The sequence below is a fragment of the Rhincodon typus genome, chromosome 38, assembly GCF_021869965.1.
Source record: "Rhincodon typus isolate 14 chromosome 38, sRhiTyp1.1, whole genome shotgun sequence".
NCBI lineage: Eukaryota > Metazoa > Chordata > Chondrichthyes > Orectolobiformes > Rhincodontidae > Rhincodon > Rhincodon typus.
In genome coordinates, this window is record NC_063369.1 from 20,067,873 (window position 1) to 20,089,431 (window position 21,559).

General features: G+C 43.3%; 1 protein-coding gene across 1 annotated transcript in view; it reads left to right on the plus strand.

Moving 5' to 3' along the window:
• Positions 1 to 21,559, plus strand: part of LOC109912220 (EVI5-like protein) — a 255,491-nt gene that overhangs the window by 210,902 nt on the left and 23,030 nt on the right. Inside the window, exons 17-18 of the mRNA XM_048617851.1 lie at positions 9,178 to 9,273; positions 20,149 to 20,244. Coding sequence (XP_048473808.1) covers positions 9,178 to 9,273; positions 20,149 to 20,244 — 192 coding nt within the window. The remainder of the gene's footprint in view (positions 1 to 9,177; positions 9,274 to 20,148; positions 20,245 to 21,559) is intronic.

A 21,559-nucleotide genomic window follows, 5' to 3' on the forward strand; every position in this document is an offset into this window, starting at 1 on the left:
TATGTGCCTGCACTCCCGCTGCATTGCTGTGCTGCGTAAAAATGGAATTGGGAAACCAGCAAAGAAAGCTGTTTTTAACTTATCTGTCAGCCACAATTGAAGAGGAAGATGAGGACCTGAAATGTTGGTGAAAGTTGTGCATAATTAATCACATTTTAAAAAGCAAAAGTTTTCATGCATAATAGCAAATCTGCTTTAAATGTTTATATACAGAAGTTTTGTATTTAGAAGTTCCAGCCTATAGTGGAATCCTACTCAGAACCCAATATTTCAAATTAGGAATCTATAGAGAGGGTCTTTCCTCAAATCTGGTTGTGGTTGAGTTTCCTACAAAACTCTTTGAATTCCTTGTTTAATATGTGACTTCACCCTGGAGCAGATACCTGTTTAAAAAGGAAAAGGGATGGTTTTGTTTTTTTATTTGAAGAATATTTCTTTCAAATGAGGAAGTGGGAAGTTGTTGTTTAAAATCTGTGTGGTGATTTTTCTTTCAGGTGGATATAAACATATTAACAACTGAAGTGAGGTGGCCAAACACTTTGCCCCATAACCCCTATCCTGGTTCTAAAAGTGCAACAACTGCAGTGTTTCAGCAGCTGGCAGAATAATCTGAGGGCTGCAAAAGGGGCAAATTTCTAGCAGACCCAAAAGCTGCTTAGTTATCAGCAAAAATGTAGCTGTATTTTGCACTCGAGCTATCAGAATAGTAACACTCTTAACAGTGATCCTTTAGATAAGGAGGTGTTGAGTATGGGGGAAAAACTGACACTGACTCTGCTTTTGAAAAGCACCCACCATGATGATTAACTAGATTGTGTGCATCTAGGTTTACTTTGTTTAATGGCATGGATATTGATGATTCTTTTGACATTTTTTCTGGCCGTTTTGGTTTGGACTTGGTTTGGAAAGTTGAATCAGACCCGACAAGCTGATGAGTTGTGTAAATCAGCGGTACCGCTGATGGGTCAGGACTATTTAGCTGAGATTAGATAGTGAAGGAAATACACAAGGAAGCTGATATTTTTTTCATTATGATTGACACTTAGCACTCATTCAGTCAACTGGATTGTTGGTGGATTTGTTTCCAGTTTTCCACAGCAGTTAGTCCCTCTGTCTTTTTTTGTGCCTGTGAATGTGTTTTTGTGTCTCTGGGTGGGTCACCCCTCCCTCTCCAACCCCTCTGTGTTTGTCTCACTGTGCGTGGGTCTCACTGCATTTGTCCCACTGTATGTGTGTGTATCTGTTGTCTCTCCCAGTGTGTCACTGGTTCTGGTTTTAAGTTTAAGACATGCATGACTGAGCTGGTTACTAACTTTAATCCCATAAACACTCAGGCTGTAACAAGTTTATTCCAAGTACTTATCTGGGCTAGTCCTTCATTTTTCATTTTATTTTTCTCTTTATTTATTCACAAGATACTGGTGCTACCAGAAAGACCAACATTTGTCATCATCTCTAACTGCCGTTGAGAAAATTGAGGTTTACGTTTTATGGGCAGACTTAGTGTTTACCACAACTTATCGAATCCTACATCACAGAAGGATGCCATTCTGCCCTTCCTGCTTTTCAAAGAACTCACCAGTTAATCTCCACCCCCCCCCCCCCCCCCCCCCCCACTTATTTCACATCCCTCCAAATCTCTCTCATAGTATTAATTCAATTCTGTTTTCAAAATAATTACTGAATTTGCAGTACGTTCTAGATAAAAAGCAAATTCACATCGTGTAGCTCTGGTTCACCAGTCAATTGCCTTGAATTTGGGGAAAATTTGACCAGAAAGACTAGGAGCTTGGGCACTGCACCTTTTGTGCTGTCTGAATCAATGAATCTTCCAAGCTCAGTTGTCAATTGTATCATCAGAACACAGTGTACATAGTATTTAAATACTTTTTTTCTGCATGGGTTGGAGTAGGAGGGGATAACTGCTGCCTGATATCCCTCTCGGAGTTAGAGTTGCTGAAGGTTTTGAGCTTCTATTGGATGAATGGAAGTTTCAGAAGGAGTAATTATGATCCTTCTAATGCTTTCTGCTCAGAGTTCAAGTGTTTTAACTAAATTCAGGAGAATGTTTGCTGTGAACTATCTGTTCAGTTGCACTGACAGAGTGAATGGTGTCAGGCCAGGATTTGAGGTCATCTGCATCTGCTGCTTCCTCATCATAGAAACCCCATAGTGCAGAAAGAGGCCATTCAGTCGGTTGAGTCTGCACTGACCCTCTGAACAGGATACCACCCAAACCCAGCCCCCACCTTATCCCCATAAATGCACATTTACCATGGCTAATCCACCTAAGCTGCACATCCGGAGAAACTAAGGACAATTTAGCATGGCCAATCTACCTAACCTGCACATCTTTGAACTATGGGAGGAAACTGGAGCACTCAGCAGAAACCCACACAGACACCGGGAGAATGTGCAAACTCCACAAAGTCATTCAAAGTTGGAATTGAACCCAGGTCCCTGGTGTCGAGAGGTAGCAGTGATAACTGCTGACCCAATGTTTTAGTTCATATCAGTTTTCAAACCAGTGACTGTCGTGACTTTTTGCGAGTTTTTAAATGTTAAACCACTGTGTCTAGACAGTAATAGTCTCAAATGCCTTGTTCCCGAGTCTCCAAACCATGATGATTCCACGACCATCTCTCTGTGAGCTGTCCAGATAGTGATGGTCCCCTAGCCTGTCATCCTTGAGTCTCTGAACAGTGATGGTCCCACAGCCTCCGGTCTCTGAGCTCTCCAGAATGTGATGGTCCCACAGCCTCCTGTCTCTGAACTCTCCGGACAGTGATGTGCTTTTTTTAAAAACTTACATCTGTAGCATAAAACAAAATATTCTGTATTCTGTCAAAACCTTTCCTTTATTTTTGCTTAAGAATTGGCTACTTCCTATCATAAGGCCATTGACAGGCAAGTATGCATTACAAATATGGTGCATATCCTGATTTGGTTCTCTGGAAGCAGATTATCACAAACTCTTCTGTTTGTTTTCTCCTTGGTCCCATTAGGGTGGGAAAAGTCAAAGGATAGCCGTGCAGAAAAGTTACAACAGTGAGCCAAGATTGTCATGCCTTGTGCCTTGATTGATAGGAACTTTAGCCCAAGTAACTGCTGAGTCATATCTGCTTTGTGGGCAAGGAAAGAAAAGAACAGGGTGGTTTGTCCTCATTTTAACACCAGTTCTCTTCCTTCTCCCCCTCTCCCTGCAGAGCCACCCTTGTTAGAAGGTTTGTACCTTGCACTGCTGACATCGCATGACCATTGATCAATTCATTGAGTTGCTGGGGGAAAAATTGTTGGATACATCAGCATTATATGTTCAGATATTGATTGCTTGATATTACAGCATGTTAGGGTAAGTGCTGGTGGTATGGTAATATGAGTGGACTAGTAATGCAGAGGCCCTGCTAATGAAATCCTATTCTGGAAGCTGGTGAAGTTTGAATTCCATAAAATTTGTAATCTGCATAACGGCAACCATGTAGCAATTGTTATGAGAAGCCATCTGGTTTACTCATGTTCTTTGTCATCCTTCCTGGCCTATCTTGGTGTGACTCCAGACTCTTAACTGCTCCGGGAAATGACAAAGGCCACTCTGTTTTAGAACAATTAGAGATGGGCAACAAAAAAGCTGGCCTTGCCAGTGATGCCCACGTCCCGTGTAAGACTTTTAAAAAGGATCTATGCTTGGACACTGTCACAAGCTCCTAAAATATACCTGAAAGCTGAAGAGTAATGAACAATTGGTAGATTTTAAATGAGGGTTATTTTGAACACTAACTGGACACATTCTCACAAGGTGGGTGTGGTGGGGTGGGGAAGAGGACACAATCTACAGCACCCTGAATAACACACAGTATAGATTAAAATAAAACTGAGAAAGGAAGCTTCTGATAAATGTTATGCTTGTGATTCAAAAGTGAGACAGACAAGTGGAAAATAAAGTGAACTGAGGAGCAAAGAGACTTGTGAAAATAGATTAGCCTGCAGCAGAAAAAGGACCCAAAAGTCTTTTGTAAGTACATGAGTAATAAACAGGTAATCAGAAGGTCCGTGCTAAATAGGGTTGTATCGTGGAGGTGGAGGTGGAGCATGGCTGATTACTTTGCGTCTGTCTTCAGAAAATAAAATATTGCCCATGTCAGTCAAGAAAGTGGTGATGGATGAAGAAAGAACCAAAAAAAGAGATTTTGGAAGGCTGGCAGTGCTCAAAACTGGGAAAACTCGCTCAGTAGAGTAGAGCTGTTCATCTGATTTCAATTTTTACACACCAGTTTTGTTCACATTCACTGGGATGTTGAGAAAATTTCAGAAAGTTGAAACATTAGAAATTCTTCCTGCTATTAATCAAAGGACAAAATTGTGTATTCTTATGATCAAAGTTCAAACACAAAAACTAATTTATTCGTTTGCTTTGTCACCAAGTTAGACATTAATTTAGTGAGGCATTTTTTGCTTGCACAAGTGGTCCATGTCCACATACTTGAGAAAACGTAGAACAGTACAGCACAGGATCAGGCCCTTCGGCGCACGATGTTGTGTCGAACGTGACACCAAATTAATCCCTTCTGCCTGCCCTTGGTCCATATCCTTCCATTCCTTGTATATTCATGTGCTTATCTAAAAGTCCCTTAAATGCCCCTATTGTATCTGCCTCCACCACCATCCCTAGCAGCGCATTCCAGACTCCCACCACTCTTTGTGTAAAAAAAAAAAACCTGTCCCTGAGGTCTTTGAACTACCACCACACCCTCCCCCCTCCCCCCGACCCACACACCCATGCACACCTTAAATGCATGCCCACTGGTATTAGATATTTCAACTCTGGGAAGAAGATTCTGACCATCTGCCCTATGTGTATCTCACAGTTTTATAGATTTCTATCAGGTCTCCCCTCAGCCTCTGGCTTGCCAGAGAAAACAGCGAGTTTTTCTAGCCTCCTTATAGTTCATACCCTCTAATCCAGGCAGCAGCCTGGTAAATCTCTTCTGCACCCTCTCCAAAGCCTCCACATCCTTCGTGTGATGTGGCAACCAGAACTGAACACACTACTCTAAATGCAGCCTAACCAAAGTCTTATAAAGCTGCATTATGACATCCTGTCTGTTGGACTCATTTCCCCGACCAACAAAGGCAAGCATGCCAAACATTGCCTTTATCACCTTATCTACTTGCGTGGCCGCTTTTGGGGAGCCATGGACTTGAACTCCTCGGGTTATGTACATCAATGTTGTTCAGGGTCCTGCCATTAACTGTATACCCTTCCTTAACATTTGATCTCCCAAAGTGCAGCACCTCACTTACCTGGATTAACTCCATCTGCCATTTCTCTGCCCAAATCTGCAACTGACCCATATCCCGCTGTATCCTTTGACAACTATCTATACTATCCACAACTCCACCGATCTTTCTATCATTTGCAAACTTACTAATCCACCCATCTACATTTTCTTCCAAGTTATTTGTATATATCACAAACAGCAGAGGTCCCAGTGTAGAACCCTGCGGAACACCACTAGTCACAGACCTCCAACCAGAAAAACATCCTTCCACCACCCCCCTCTGGCTTGCCCAAAGAAGACAATTCTGAATCCAAGCTGCCAAGTCACCGTGGACCCAATCATCATAATCTTTTGGATGAGGGACTTTGTCAAAAGCCTTACTAAAATCCATGTAGACAACATCTCCTGCTCTAACCTCATCGATTACCTTCGTCACCTCTTTGATAAATTCAGTCAAATTAATACAACATGACCTGGCCTGGACAAAGCCATGGTGACTGTCCCTAATTAAGCCATGCTTTTCCAAATGTGTGTAAATCCTATCCCTAAGAATTCTCTCCAATTCCTTTCCAACCACCAGTTTGAGACTGTACTGGTCTATAGTTTCCTGGATTATTCCTATTTTCCTTCTTGAACAGAGGAACAATATCAGCTACTCGCCAGTTCTCCAGGACCTCTTCAGTGGCTAACGAGGATACAAAGATCTTGGTCAAGGCCTTAACAATCTCCTGTCTTGCCTCTCCCAACAACCTGGGGTAGATACCATTGGGCCCTGGATTTATCCATCTTAATGCTCTTCAAGAGATCCAACGCCATTTCTTTCTTGAACTCAACATACCCTAGCATATTTGCATGCTCCACACAAATTTCACTATCCTCCATATCCTTTTCCTGAGTGAATACTGACGCAAACTATTCATTTAGGATCTTGCCCATGAGATGCCAAAGTCACCACTGTGTCGCACAGGATAATGTTATTCAGTATTGTTTTCCATGTAAATTGCCATCTTCTCTTGGAATACCAGATGCAACAAACATTTTTTTGGACTTAAGTGCAGGATTTTGGATCTTTGTTCCTCAGGTTTTCGAAAGCTAGACATTTTGGTATCAATTTTCCTTTCATTGTCCATAATCAAGAAACCACAATCTATGTTTTAATAAGTAATAAGGATGGCTGTTTTGTCAAAGACAATCAGGTACATATCAGTAGTTGAAATAAAGATGGTTGAATTGCTGTATGCGGGAACAGCAAGGCAGTGAAGTAGCCTAGATGGGAATAGTTTGGCAGTGAATTGCCAATCTGTTTTTTTTCCCTATTAGAGGATAGGAGCTATGGCATAGTTTGCAAATGTCAACTTGGAGGTTTTGAGGGTGTGGCGCTGAGATGTTCCAGGATTGTAGGTGGAAGCTCAGAAGTATATGGAGGGTGAGATATTTGGGGTGCAGGCAACAAAGGAAGAAATACTCTGTCCGAAAACTGAGAATGTGTTCCAAGAATATTGTGAATAGCAAAGTCTGCAATTTACAGGAAGAATAATGATTCATAAAGTGAGGAAGCTTACAGGCATCATCATAAATAATGAGACTGAAGTTAGACTAATATTTTGACCTATACCATAGCTTCTAAGGATTTTAATTGGTGACAATCTAGTGGGATTTATTATTTCATTTCAAAGCTATGTGAAATTTGGTGTAGTACCACCAAATTGGAAGGACACAAACTGTATGCTGTTAACCAACCAAGAGGAACGGACAAGCCAAATAACGACTTGCTGAAGAGTTTAATACTAGAACTGGAAGATTAAGAGCCTGAATATCTACATCTGAATGTAGAGACTGGGGCAAGTTGACATGTTTTGTGTAAGCTGCTCTTGTCACCTGACTGAATAGTTCTTTGAAACCTACTGAATTGATGCATAAAGAAGGATGAATGGGTGACCATTTTTAATCATTCATGGGTTATAGGTGTCACTGGCCAGGCCAGAATTTATCATCCCTAATTGCCTTGAAGGTGGTAGTGAGCTGCCATCTTGAATCACTGATATTCATAAGGTTTAGATACACCTACGCTGCTGTTAGAAAGGATTTCCAGGATTTTAACTCAGTAACAAAGGAACGTTGATATAGTTCCGAGTCAGGATTGTGAGTGACTTGGCAAGGTAATTTGCAGTTGGTGCTGCTTTCATGTATCTGCTGCCCTTAGCCTTCCGGAAGTAGTTCAAGTTTTGGAAGTCACCGTGGAAGAAAGCCTGATGGGTTGCCTCAGTGCTTACCTTCGATTCTGGTGGATTCAGATTTCTTGCTGTAGAGGTTTGACACATATTGACTTTGAATAGTCTAAGTTCTTTCCCTCTGGTTTAAGTCCAAGGCTGAGATCTGACTAAAGTCGCCCAGTTACGCTAAAGCTGAGCCAACTGTGCCAGATACAATCAAATCCGTACCCTTGGATCTCGGGGAAAGAGGATCAGGGCTATCTAAGTTGAACAGCCAGAATGAGAATGAGAAATGTTTTTGCATCAGACACCAGCTGATCACCTTTTCTCCCTTCTAAGCAGTTTTTAAATAAACTTCATAACCTCCCCCTAATTTCCTGCCTTCAATCGGAATCTTGCACGTGTTCCTTCCAAATCCATTTTTAAAGCCTATATGTACTATTTCTGCCTAATTTCCACCATCCTGTTGTATGTGTTATTTCTAACACAGGACCTGAATATATTATGTTCTATTTGTTCCTTTTTTCAGACTGCCCTGCATCATGGCAGTGATGAACTTTGCACGAGCACTTAGCAATTAATCAGCCTGAAAGAGGGGGACAAGAATCCATGTAACTTTAGAAACCTGCTGAATTGTCTTTAAAAATGGGTAGAAGAGCAAAAGAGCAGGATATTGATGAGATCCTTTTTGTAATATGTTTTAATTGAAAGCTGTTCTAAAGACTGTGTTCTGTGATATTTGTATGGTGACTTCAACTATATCTTAGGTTGAGGGAAATATGCAATTTGTATTTAGGCTCTTGCATGTTCTGTTTAAACCTTGTACCATAAACCAGCAATGAATGTGGATTTACAGTTCTTGGGAAGGGATTTGTGGAAAATAGCAATTGGAATGAGGATAATTGTATTTAAGGAAGCCCACTTGACTGATCTGATTCATCACCACTGAGAAAAACTGCAGTGTCCCTCATTGCCCCTTCCTGTTGGCTCTTGCATGCTTCCATAGTTTTCACTGAGAGCTCCCTATCTTGGAGTATGTTCCATCCATGGATTTCTCTTTCAGTAAGCATTTCCTAACATCAGTCCTGAGTTTGCCTTCTAGCTTGTCATTGGGTGGCCTGTTCTGCTGTGAAAGTTGGATTTTCTGGACATTCATTATCTGGTCCATTTGATCAAGTGTCCGGTGAGGAATGTGGTCACTGAGATGTATCAGCGGAATTGGAAAGGGATTGTGGAGCCACTGCTCTGCTCTCACCTGAAGAAATTTTCACAGTGCAAGAACCATATGGAGAAAACTGATTTGAATCAGGTAGCAGAGTGGTTTCTGTCTGCAGTGTGTGCATTGTTCATATGAGTGAGTTGAAGTTTTTTGTCTTTGTTCTTTCAATATAGGCTGCTATTTTTTTAAGAAACAAAAGTGTGCTCATGGAGAATTGAGAACAGATCCTCACTGTGAAGAGAGAAATTGAGTTAACATTTCAAGTCCAATATGACGACTCTTCATAACCCAAAGAAGTCATATTGGGCCTGAAATAATAACTCTGTTCCTTTCTTGACGGATGCAGCCAGCCTTGCAAAGTTTCTGCAGCACTTTCTCCAATCTTTGACTGGCTTGTAGTTTAACACTCCAATGCTTCCTGTCTTTATCACTGGAGTAATCTTTGATATTTAACTGCTTACACTAGAACAAGGAGGAGGTTATGGCTGTACGGTTTCGGGAAGCTGATAGTATTGCTGCCATCGCTGAACTTCGCCAGCGTATTGCTGAACTGGAAATTCAGGTACAGATGCTTGCTCCTTGTGTCATGTGTGTTCAGATCATCTATACAGCCACATCTTGTTACTTGTTGTCTGTGGTCACTCTCCTTGGCATATACCCCAATAATTAACAGGCTTTCTCTCCCATTCATCACTCTGCTTTCTCTCTATATCGGACAGTATTGTGAATTTGCATCGGTCAGTTATGGTTGTCCTGTCCCAGTACCAGTTGGTCTCCTTTATCGTGATTTCCAGTCACTTTCTGTATGTCTGACGACAGTTTTAACCTTTCACCTCTTGCCTTTCTGCTCTAAGTTCCAAGGTAAGTACCCATTGGAAGACCACCATTTTAAAATGGATAATGTTTATGCCAGGTGCTTGCATTCTCTTTCTCCTCACCTCCTAGCTAAAATATCTTAACTAACTTTTAAATTCTCTGACTTGTCATGAAATTTGTGGTTTGCTGTCTAATATCATTTGATTCCTTGCTGGTGTTTGATATGTATCATTATACAATGCAGTGCATGTGTTTTGTTTATTTAATTGGGTGTCCAAAATTGTAAATCTCAGCAATCAGTCAATAAGGCAGGCTCCCTATATTCTTGCACCAGAATATAAAACCTTCAGCCATGTGATTACTTTGTCCGAGTGCTTCACTTTCATCCATCAACCAGCGCAAGCTTAGTCTAAGTCTAGAACTTGTATTTATGAGGCTATTGATAGTTTCCAAAGGTGGGAGTTGGTGACGGTACCAATACGAGTACCAGCTGGTTAGAAGTGCTGGTCATAGAATCCCTACAGTGTGGAAACGGGCCATTCAGCCCAACAAGTCCACATCGACCCTCCAAACAGCATCCCACCTAGACCCAACCTCCTACCCTTCTCCTATATCCCTGCATTTCCCATGGCTAACACACCCAATCTACATATCCCTGAACACTGTGGGAAATTTAGCATGGTCAATCCACTTAGCTTGCACATCTTTGGACTGTGGGTCAAAACCAGAACACCCGGCAGAAAGCCACGCAGACATGGGGAGAATGTGCAAACTCCGCACAGACAGTAGCCTGAAGGTGGAATTGAACCCAAGTCCCTGGCGCTGTCAGGCAGCACTGCTAGCCACCATACTTCCACAGGTAACTCCGTCAAGCAACTTGGACCAATGGTGGAGAAATGAAGAATTGACCAAGGAGCTGTTCCTCTATTTCTATCTCCTGAGATCTCAAACCATAGCAAGCCTTGGGTGCATTCTCAGGTCTCTAGCCCCTGCACAAGATGCTTGTCCTTCAATAAACCTGAAGTAGGTGGTTTTCTATGACCTGGTGTTAAGTCTGAATAAATGGAAGCAAAGGCAGAGGATAGTTGGAAATTCACTGTTGTAACCTAGCCAACTTGCTCTTCTCCACTGCTGTTTCCATTTCTTTTGAAGCTGCTATCATGGCCGTCATATTGGACCTGAAATGATAAATCTGTCCTCTCTGTCAGTTTCTCCAGCTCTTTCTGTTTTGATCATGGAAGAAATTAGTTGGGTTTTCAAGAGAGACTCTGTAGAGCATATTTGAAATATTCATGGGTAGAGCAGAAAAAGTTTTGTGTATCGAGTCGTTTATATTTTGGTGAGATTTTGCATGCTAAAATCTTTTGACATCTGCTGTCACCTTTCACTGTTTCGTTTGAGAATTTGGGTGATGTCTGACTGTAGTGAGAGCTGATGAGTCACTCGCTACATTCCTGTGTTTAGTATGTAGCTGGGTTTTTAACCACATGTTGCATGCACTGTATGACTAGGAAAGCAAGCCTCACTCATTCCATTGCTCTTAGACTGTTGGCCAAGACTAAGATCATAGAAATTCGAATGAATAAGCTCTGCAGTCATTTCAAAAATATTACAAAAGATTTGAAAACCTGTTCTGAGTGTTAATAAATATAGATTAACCTAAATATTCGTGACAAATCTTAACAATGCATGCCATCAGCTTGCCCATGCAATGACTTTGAAAACCAAATGTCAGAATTGAGAGAGATTACGAAACTCATGAACCCTTTAATTCCCCACTTCTTATTTGTGCTGAGTTCAGGGGTATTGAATCCAGTGACTGCTTGTGTCATGTCAATTCACTTTGAGAAATAAAAGGAGGAATTTGCATGAATACAAGGCTGCCTTTTGGAGAGGGCTTTGGCACCTCAGTGTCAAAGTAAAAGTGGGCCCTGAGCCCACACTGGCACTGAAATCTGCTTGGCAGTATTGCCACGGGTGGCTTCCTGATTGAACGGCTGGCAAGCTCTCTTAGAGGTGCTGTAGGAGAAGGCTTCCCTGCTGGGGTCTGCAGGAATGGTTGGGCTATCATAGGTAGCTGAAGGAAAGCACTAGGGCTGAAGGTGGGTGGTTTCACCTCCAGAGAGGAGCTGCAACAGCTGCTGTCCCTGGACAAGGCCCCTTCTTTAGTTAGTGAGTCCTTTCCTGCTGGGAAGGCACCTCCAGAGAGCTGTCACCCCGCTATCTGCAAAATGCCAGCAACACTGTACAGTGGCCTGTAATTGTTTGTGTATTTGTATGAAACATCTGTCTGCCTCTTTGGGCTTGGCTAACCTCAGCATCCAGTCCAAATGATGGTTAAACTTCCCAACACGGGAGGCAGCAAAATTCTGGCCATTAGAGTTCTACACAATCCAGGAACATAGCTAAGTACTTCCATTTCCATGAAATAATTTTAGTCACCATTATAATGTAGGAAATTCAGCAGCCAATTTTCACGCAGCTAGCTCCCACAGCAAGTTGGAAGATGATTAACCAAATCATCTGTTTTTTAAGTTATTAATTGATTGATAAATATTGACCTGGACAGCAGAGAGAGCTCTCCTGCCTCTTTGAATAGTGTCATGGGGTCCTTTGACAGGTTAGACATGGCCTGAATTTAATATTGTATTGTAGTCATGCCAGGAGAACAGGAGCACTGGAGTGCCAACATGGAGTTTTCACCTACACTTCTGGAGTGAGGATTGAATCCTTAATTTCTTGATTTCATAGTGTTGATGCACAAATTGTGGCTGATGTTCTCCTTGCTATCAATGGTTAACCCACCACTGAAGCAAACCTGTGACTGTTAAATTTCTGCAGCTCCTAGTGGTTCACTGCAGTAGAAAATGTAAGTTTGTACTAAACTGCAAGTGAAAAAAGGACATAAGATTTTGCCTGACATTACTGCTCTGTTTTCTGCCCTTCCCAGGAATGCAATACTAAACTAATCCATTTACTTTTCTCAGTTTGGAAGCCAGTAGTCTGAAACTGAACCAGTTCTGGGAGCTGCTGGATTTTTGGGTGTGAGGGAAATGTTAGTGTTAATAGGGAGGCATTGAATCAGAGCTTGCAGACTGGACCCAGATCAGTGATTTGAGTGTGGATGATAATAAGTGGTATTTAGTTCAGACACTCACCACAGATTGAGAGGTGGTTGGTGTTGTAGGGGGAGGTAATCTCAAGTCACGCAAGCCTGAAAGACCACGCTAGGTAGTGTTATGAGTAATGGTTTATGATCAGCTGATAGTCACGTCAATGCTCCAGAGTAGTTGTGAAAATGAGCAGTTATTAGGGCATTTCACATTAAACAGTACCAATTGTAACAATCAATGAGGATGAAAATGACTATTTCTGAAAATATTCACTCCACGGTGTTTATACAGCGCCCAGTTTGGAATATAGCAATAGGTGTAGGCAATTTAGCCCGTCAAAGCTGTTCTTCTATTCTGTGAGATCTCAGTGGATCTCATTTAGTGTGAGCCAGGAAGTGGAAATGGAGTGTGACAGCTATGTGTGATCACTGAGAGGCTGCCTCTCTCAGGAGGGCAGTGTGCCTGAAAGACGGTAGGTATAGCAACCAACACGTGGACTGCAGGCTGGTGATGGGAGCCAAGTGACTTCAACCCTGTTGAAAGATAGGGTGGTTTCAAATACTTAGTACAGTACATTCATCAAGGATTGGAGCATATGTTTTGTAGACTTTGCCCTGGCTAGGCTCTGTAATACCTTCATGTCAGGTGTGGCTGCCTGGTGAAATCCTGCCTGACTGGCTGTACCTGAGGGGAGGGACTGAACCAAGAGAACTACTTTGTGTTAGTGGTGATGTTCATCTTTTTATTTCCATTGGTATTTCCCACCTACATGAAGAAAAACCAATCCCCCTCCCCCAATCCCTCCTTCAGTCGCCCTCACAATCTCGCGCTCTGTCTCTCCTCCTCCTCCTCCTCCTCCTCCTCCGAAGTGCACAATTAAGCAACTCACTGGAGGAGGAGGTTGTACAAATATCTCCATCCTGGGGAAGCCCAGAATACCAGTCCAAAAGATAAGGCTGAAGCGTTTGAGCAATCTTCAACCAGAGTTGCTGAGCAGATGATCCATTTCAACTTCTCCAAAGGTTCCCAGTATCGACAGGCCAGGTATTCAGCCAATTTGATTCATTCCACATCATATCACAAAACAGTTGGAGGTATTGGATACTGCAAAGGTTGTGGCCCTGACAACATTTTGGCAATCATCCTAAAGGCTTGTGCTCCAGAAGTTGCCACTACCCTCGCCAAGCTATTCCAGGACAGCTACAGCACTGACATCTATTCGACTTTGTGGAAAATTGCCCAGGTATGTCCTGTATATGAAAAGCAGGACAAATCGAACCTGGCTAATACTGCCCCATTAATCTACTCTCTGTCATCAGTAACGTGATCGAAGGTGCCATCAACAGCGCTGTCGAACAGCACCTGCTGAGCAATAACCTGCTCAGTGATGCCCAGTTTGGGGTCCATCAGCCCCTTGTGGTTAAGCAATGGCTTAGTTGTATTATCACTAGACTATTAATCTGAAAAAAAAACCAAAAGAACTATCCAGCTAATGTTCTGGGGGCCTGGGTTCAAATCCCACCACGGCAGATGGTGGAATTTGAATTCAATAAAAAAAATGTCAAATTAAAAATCTACTGATCACCATGAAATCATTGCCAATTGTTGGAAAAAACCATCTGGTTCACTAATGTCCTTCAGGGAAGGAAAATCTGCCATCCTCACCTGGTCTGGCTGACATGTGACTCCAGACCCACAGCAATGTGGTTGACTCTCAATTGCCCTCTGAAATGGCCTAGCAACCCATTCAGTTGTACCAATCGCTACAAAGTCTCAAAGAAATGAAACCAGACAGATCACCTGGCATTGACCTAGGCAGTGGAAATTGCCCTGTCGACCATGCAAAGTCCTCCTTAATAGCATCTGGGGGGTGAGTGCCAAAATTGGGAGAGCTGGCTCTCAGACTAGTCAAGCAACAGCCTGACATAGTCATCCTCACAGAATCATATCTTACAATGTCTCAGACACTACCATCACCATCCCTGGATATGTCCTGTCCCACCGACAGGACAGACCCAGCAGAGGTGCTGGCTCAGTCGTGTACAGTTGGGAGGGAGTTGCTCTGGGAGTCGTCAACATTGACTGTGGACCCCACGATGTCCCATGGCTTCAGGTTAAACATCAGCAAGGAAACCACCTGCTGATTACCACATACCATCCTCCTTTAGCTGATGAATCAATACTCCTCCCTGTTGAACAACACTTGGAGGAAGCACTGAAGATGGCAAGGGCACAAAATGTACTCTGGATGGGGGATTTTCAATGTCCACCACCAAGAGTGGCTCGGCAGCAGTACTACAGATCGAGCTGGTCGGGTCCTAAAAGACATACCTGCAGCAGGTGGTGAGAGATCCAACAAGAGAGAAAAGCATACTTGACCTCATCCTTACCAATCTGCCCCCTGCAGTTGCATCAGTCCATGACTGTATCAGTAAGAATTGACCATCACGCAGTCCTTATGGAGATGAAGTCCTGCCTTCAGACCGGTGAGCCTGACGTCAGTGGTGGGGAAGCTGCTGGAGAAGATACTGAGGGATAGGATCTATTTACATTTGGAAGAAAATGGGCTTATTAGTGATAGTCAGCATGGTTTTGTGCAGGGAAGGTATGTCTTACCAACTTGATAGAACTCTTTGAAGAAGTGACAAAGTTGATAGATGAGGGAAGGGCTGTAGATGTCATATACATGGACTTCATCAGTAAGGCATTTGATGAGGTTCCCCATGGTAGGCTGACGGAGAAAGTGAAGTCGCATGGGGTCCAGGGTGTACTAGCTAGATGGATAGGGAACTGGCTGGGCAACAGGAGACAGAGAGTTGTAGTGGAAGGGAGTTTCTCAAAATGGAGAATTATGACCAGTGGTGTTCCACAGGGATCCGTGTTGGGACCACTGTTGTTTGTGATATACATAAATGATCTGGAGGAAGGTATAGCTGGTCTGATTAGCAAGTTTGCAGATGACACTAAGATTGGTGGAGTAGCAGATAGTGAAGGGGACTGTCGGAGAATGCAGCAGAATATAGATAGATTGGAGAGTTGGGCGGAGAAATGGCAGATGGAGTTCAATCCAGGCAAATGTGAGGTGATGCATTTTGGAAGATCCAATTCAAGAGCGAACTATACGGTAAATGGAAAAGCCCTGGGGAAGATTGATGCATAGAGAGATCTGGGTGTAAGGTCGCTACGCAGGTCGATAGAGTAGTCAAGAAGGCGTACGGCGTGCTTTCATTCATCGGACAGGGTATTGAGTACAAGAGTTGGCAGGTCATGTTACAGTTGTATAGGACTTTGGTTCGACCACATTTGGAATACTGCGTACAGTTCTGGTCGCCACATCACCAAAAGGATGTGGATGCTTTGGAGAGGGTGCACAGGAGGTTTACCAGGATGTTGCCTGGTATGAAGGGCGCTAGCTATGAAGAGAGATTGAGTAGATTAGGATTATTTACATTAGAAAGACGGAGGTTGAGGGGGGGACCTGATTGAGGTCTACAAAGTCATGAGAGGTATAGACAGGGTGGATAGCAAGAAGCTATTTCCCAGAGTGGGGGACTCGATTACTAGGGGTCACGATTTCAAGGTGAGAGGGGAAAAGTTTAAGGGAGATATGCGTGGAAAGTTCTTTACGCAGAGGGTGGTGGGTGCCTGGAACGTGTTGCCAGCGGAGGTGGTGGAGGCGGGCACAATAGCGTCATTTAAGATGTATCTAGACAGATACTTGAATGGACAGGGAGCAGAGGGATACAGATCCTTGGAAAATAGGCGACCGGTTTAGATAGAGGATCTGGATCGGCATAGGCTCGGAGGGCCGAAGAGCCTGTTCCTGTGCTATAATTTTCTTTGTTCACCATTGAGAATAACTTCCATTCTGTTGTGTGGCACTATCACCGTGCTAAATGGGACAAACTTCGCACAGATCTAGCAACTCAAGACTGGGCATCCATGAGGTACTGCGCGCCATCAACAGCAGCAGAATTATACTTTAGCACAATCTGTAACCACATGGCCGGGCATATCCCCCACTTAACCATTACTGTCAAGCCAGGGGATCAACCCTGGTTCAACGGAGAGTGCAGGAGGGCATGCCGGGAGCAGCACAGGCACACCTGAAGATGAGGTGTAAACCTGGTGAAGCCACCAAACAGGACTACTTGCACGCCAAAAAGCAAAAACAACAAGTGATAGACAGAGCTAAGCGATCCCACAAGCACTGGATCAGATCTAAGCTCTGCAGTCCTGCTACATCCAGTCATGAATGGTTGTTGGATAATTAAACAACTCATTGGAGGAGGCAGCTCCACAAACATCCTATCCTCAATGATGGAAGAGCCCAGCACATCAGTGCAAAAGATAAGGCTGAAGCATTCACAGCAATCTTCAGCCAGAAGTGCCGAGTGGATGATCCATCTCTGCCTCCTCCAGTGTCCTCAGTATTATAGATACCAGTCTTCAGCTAATTTGATTTGCTCCACGTGATAGCAAGAAATGGCTGGAGACACTGGATACTGCAAAGGCTATGGGCCCTGACAACATTCCGGCAATAGTCCTGAAGACTTGTGCTCCAGAACTTGCTGCTCTCCTAGCCAAGTTGTTCCAGTGTCGTTACAACACTGGTATCTACCGGCAACGTGGAAAATTTCCCAAGTATGTCCTGCACAGAAAAAGCAGGACAACCTAACCCAGCCAATTACCACCCCATCAGTCTACTCTCGATCATCAGTAAAATGATAGAAGATGTCATCAACAGTGCTATCAAGCAGCACCTGCTCAGAAATAACCTGCTCAGTGACGCCCAGTTTGGGTTCCACCAGGGCCACTCAGCTCCTGGTCTCATTATAGCCTTGGTTCAAACATGGACAAAAGAGCTGAATTCCAGAGGTGAGGTAAGAGTGACAGCCCAAACCATCAAGGCTGCATTCAACAGAGTGCGGCCTGAAGGAACCCTAGCAAAATTGCAATCAATGGATATCATGGGGCAAACTCTCCGGTGGTTAGTCATACCTGACATATAGGAAGATGGTCGTGGTTGTTGGAGGTCAGTCATCTCAGCTCCAGGACATTTCTGCATGAGTTCCTCAGGGTAGTGTCCTCGGCCCAACCATCTTCAGCTGCTTCATTAATGACGTTCCCTCCATCATAAGGTCAGAAGTGGGGATGTTTGCCAATGATTGCACAATGTTCACCATTCGTGACGATTCAGATACTGAAACAGTCTGTGTTCAAATGCAACAATATCCAGGCTTGGGCTGACAAGACAAGTGACATCCACGTCATACAAATGCCAGGCTGTGACCATCGCCAATAAGAGACCATCTAACCACCGCCCCTTGATATTCAATGACGTTACCATCAATGAATCCCCCACTACCAACATCCTAGGTGTTATCATGACCAGATACTCATCTGGACTGACCATATTAACACAGTGGCTCCCAGAACAAGCCAGAAGCTTGGAATACTGCAGCAAGTATCTCATCTCTTGATTCCTCAAAGCCTGTCCACCACCTACAAGATACAAGTCAGGAATGTGATGGAATACTCCCCACTAGCCTGGATGAGTGCAGCCCCAACAACGTTCCAGAAGCTTGACACCATCCAGGACAAAGCAGCCCGCTTGATTGGCACTACATCCACAAGCATCCACTCCCTCGACTACCGACACTCGGTAGCAGCAGTGTATACTATCTACAAGATGCAATGCAATGCAAAAATTCACTAAAGATCCTCAGACAGCACCTTCCAATCCCACGACCACTTGCATCTAGAAGGACAAGGCATCAGACATATGGGAACACCACCACCTCCAAGTTCCCCTCCAAACCACTCACCATCTTGACTTGGAAATATATTGCTGTCCCTTCACTGTCGCTGGGACAAAATCCTGGAATTCCCTCCCTAATGGCATTGTGGGTCAACCCATAGAAGGTGAATTGCAGCGGCTCAAGAAGGCAGTTCACCACCACCTTCTCAAGGGCAATTAGGGATGGTCAAAAAATGCTGGCAAGCCAGAGACCCACATCCCACGAATGAATAGAAAAAAATTCAGCTCCTGACTGCATTACAGCCTTGGTTCAAACATGGACAAAATAACTGAATTCCAGAAGTGAGATGAGAGTGACTGCCGTTTATATAGCTAGGGTTTCTAGCATCAAGTAGATGAAGCAGTGCTAGTGTCAATGGAAACCAGGGGTAAGGTCTCTGCTAGTTAAAGTCAAACCTGGCACAAAGGAGAATCTGTGTGGTGGTTAGCGGTCAGTTATCTCACTTGCAGGACATCTGTACAGAAGTTCCTCTGGGTGGTGTCCTCAGCCCAACCATCTTCAGCTGCTCCAAGTGTGGCTGCCTGATGAAATTCTGCCAGACTGGCTGTACCTGAGGGAGGGACTGAACCAGGAAATGGAAATGTTCAGTGATGATGGCACAATGTTCAGCACCATTCCCCAATCCTCAGAGACTGAAGCAGTCCATGTCCAAATGCAACAAGGTGTAGACAATATCCAGGCTTGGGTCGAAAAGTGATAAGTAACATTCCTGTCACACAAGTGCCAGGCAATGACCATTTCTAACAAGTGAGAATCTAACAATCACTTTGACATTCAGTGCTACTACCATCACTATATCCTCTAATATTAATATTGTGGGGGATACCATTGACCAAAAACTGAACTCGACTAGTCCCATAGGTACTGCAACTACAAGAGCAGATCAGAGACTAGGAATCTTACATGAGTAATTCATCACCCCCTGACTATTCAAAGCCTGTCCACTGTCTACAAGGCACAAGTCACTTGCCTGGATGGGTGCAGCTGCAGTAACACTCAAGAAGGTTGAGATCATTCAGGACTAGGCAGCCCACTTGATTTTATACCGCAATCACAAACATCCACTCCCTCTACCACTGATGCACAGTAGAAGCATGTGTACCATATACAAGATGCACTGCGGAAATTCACCAAGACTCCTTAGCACCTTTCAAGCCCATGTCCACTACCTTTCATCTAGAAGGACAAGGGCAACAGATACATGGGAACACTACCTGCAAGTTCCCTTCAAGCTGCTTACCATCCCAGCTTGGAAAGACTTCACTGTTCCTTCAGTGACTCTGGACAGAACTTGGAATGGTATTGTGCTCTACCTACAGCACACGATTGCAGTAGTTCAAGAAGGCAGCTTACCATCTCCTCAGGACAAGTGAATGCTGGTCCAGCCAGCGATGCTGATATCCTGTGAGTTTAAAAAAGTGGTTATGTCTTAACTCTCCTCTGAAATGGCCCTAGCAAGTCCTTTTGGTTCTAAGGCAATTAGGGATGGTAGTAAATATTGGCCTTGCCAATGATGCCCACGTTCCATGAAAGAAGAACAGAAAAAGTTGAATTGAGTGAAACAGCATCACTAACTGAGGAGGTTAATCAGTTGGACAGACTGTAAAAGGAAAATGTAACAGTGCCGTAAATATTTAGGGTAGAGAAACCTTTTCACCAATTGCTTGTTTGTTTTCTGCTTCAAAGAGAGAAGAAGGACGGATTCAAGGCCAACTGAACAACTCTGACTCCAATCAGATAATTCGAGAGCTGAAGGACCAAATCACAGAATTGAAAACAGAGGTAAAGTTAAACAATTGTGCTGACTTTTGTGAACATCTGCTGTGGTCAGTTAGTGCTGTGACAAATTAAACATGAAGAAAGATGTTTCTGCTTTGGGTTCAATGTGGAAATTGCCCAGTTGGGTCCAGGTTAAGTTTCTGCTAAAATTCATTCCCTTAATTGCTGAAGTAACATTTTCCCATGAAGCAGCAGACTCAGGCAGGGTGATAGAATGTCAATGTATTTTCCACTTAGCAGATTTTTTGATGTATTCAGAAGCGGTAGCCAAGTATAAGACCGATGAAAATGGTTTTATCAGCAAAAAGTTACCATTTTCACTTTGTGCAGTATTCTACCTGAACCTGTGAAAATGACTAAAACTGTCCTGCACCACCGTCATTTAGTTTCACTGCTGCGCAGTTGACAGTTTCTTAAAACTTAAATTTTTTTTTGACCTGGAGCGATATCTGAAATCTGCCTCTGCCACTAGGGAAGTAAATGACTTTCCCAAACCAGTGAAATCTTGCAGTTTTGGCCAGATAGCGCAGTAATTTTTCAGCTGAGGCCTGATTTGGTCAAATTGAATCTTGTGGCAGCTTGAGTGATTGTATAAAAAAAAACACAAAGTAATTTAAATCACTTTTCATTTTTTTTTTGTGAAATAATGCTAGCTTGGGAATGTATGTAACCTCGTAGAGGGACTTTTGCTCTGTAAATCTTCTAAACCTGCCCAACGAATACAGGGAATCCAATACCTAGATTCATTTGGCCACACCATCTCTTTAAATCACTTAAGCCCAACTCAAACCAGAAATTTTTGAGTTTGTTTAACCTGAGATCTTCAGGCTGATTATTGATTGGAAAACCATGGTGTAAGTGACTCTTTTCACAAACTAATTCTATAGGTTTCCATTTTTTTCTCATTGTTTGCATTTTGATTTTGCAATATTTATCTAGAAAAGTATCAATTCAATCATAATCAGTCAATTGAATTGCTTCTGGATGATGAAGTGGGTGTTGGATTGGATGAGTTGGACAGATTATCTGGTGTTGCAGCTTTAGATTTCAAATTCACTGAGCCCTAGTTCATATCCCTATCTGGATTCTCACTAGACCCAAGGGTCTAGGCCCGAAACGTCAGCCTCTCTGCTCCTATGATGCTGCTTGGCCTGCTGTGTTCATCCAGCCCTGCACCTTGTTGTCTCGGATTCTCCAGCATCTGCAGTTCCTACTATCTCTCATAGTTTCAAGGTCATCATTAGTCTTTTAACAACAGATTTTATTTTTAATTTCTAATTGAACTCAAATTCCGTTATTTCACATGATACAGTTTTGA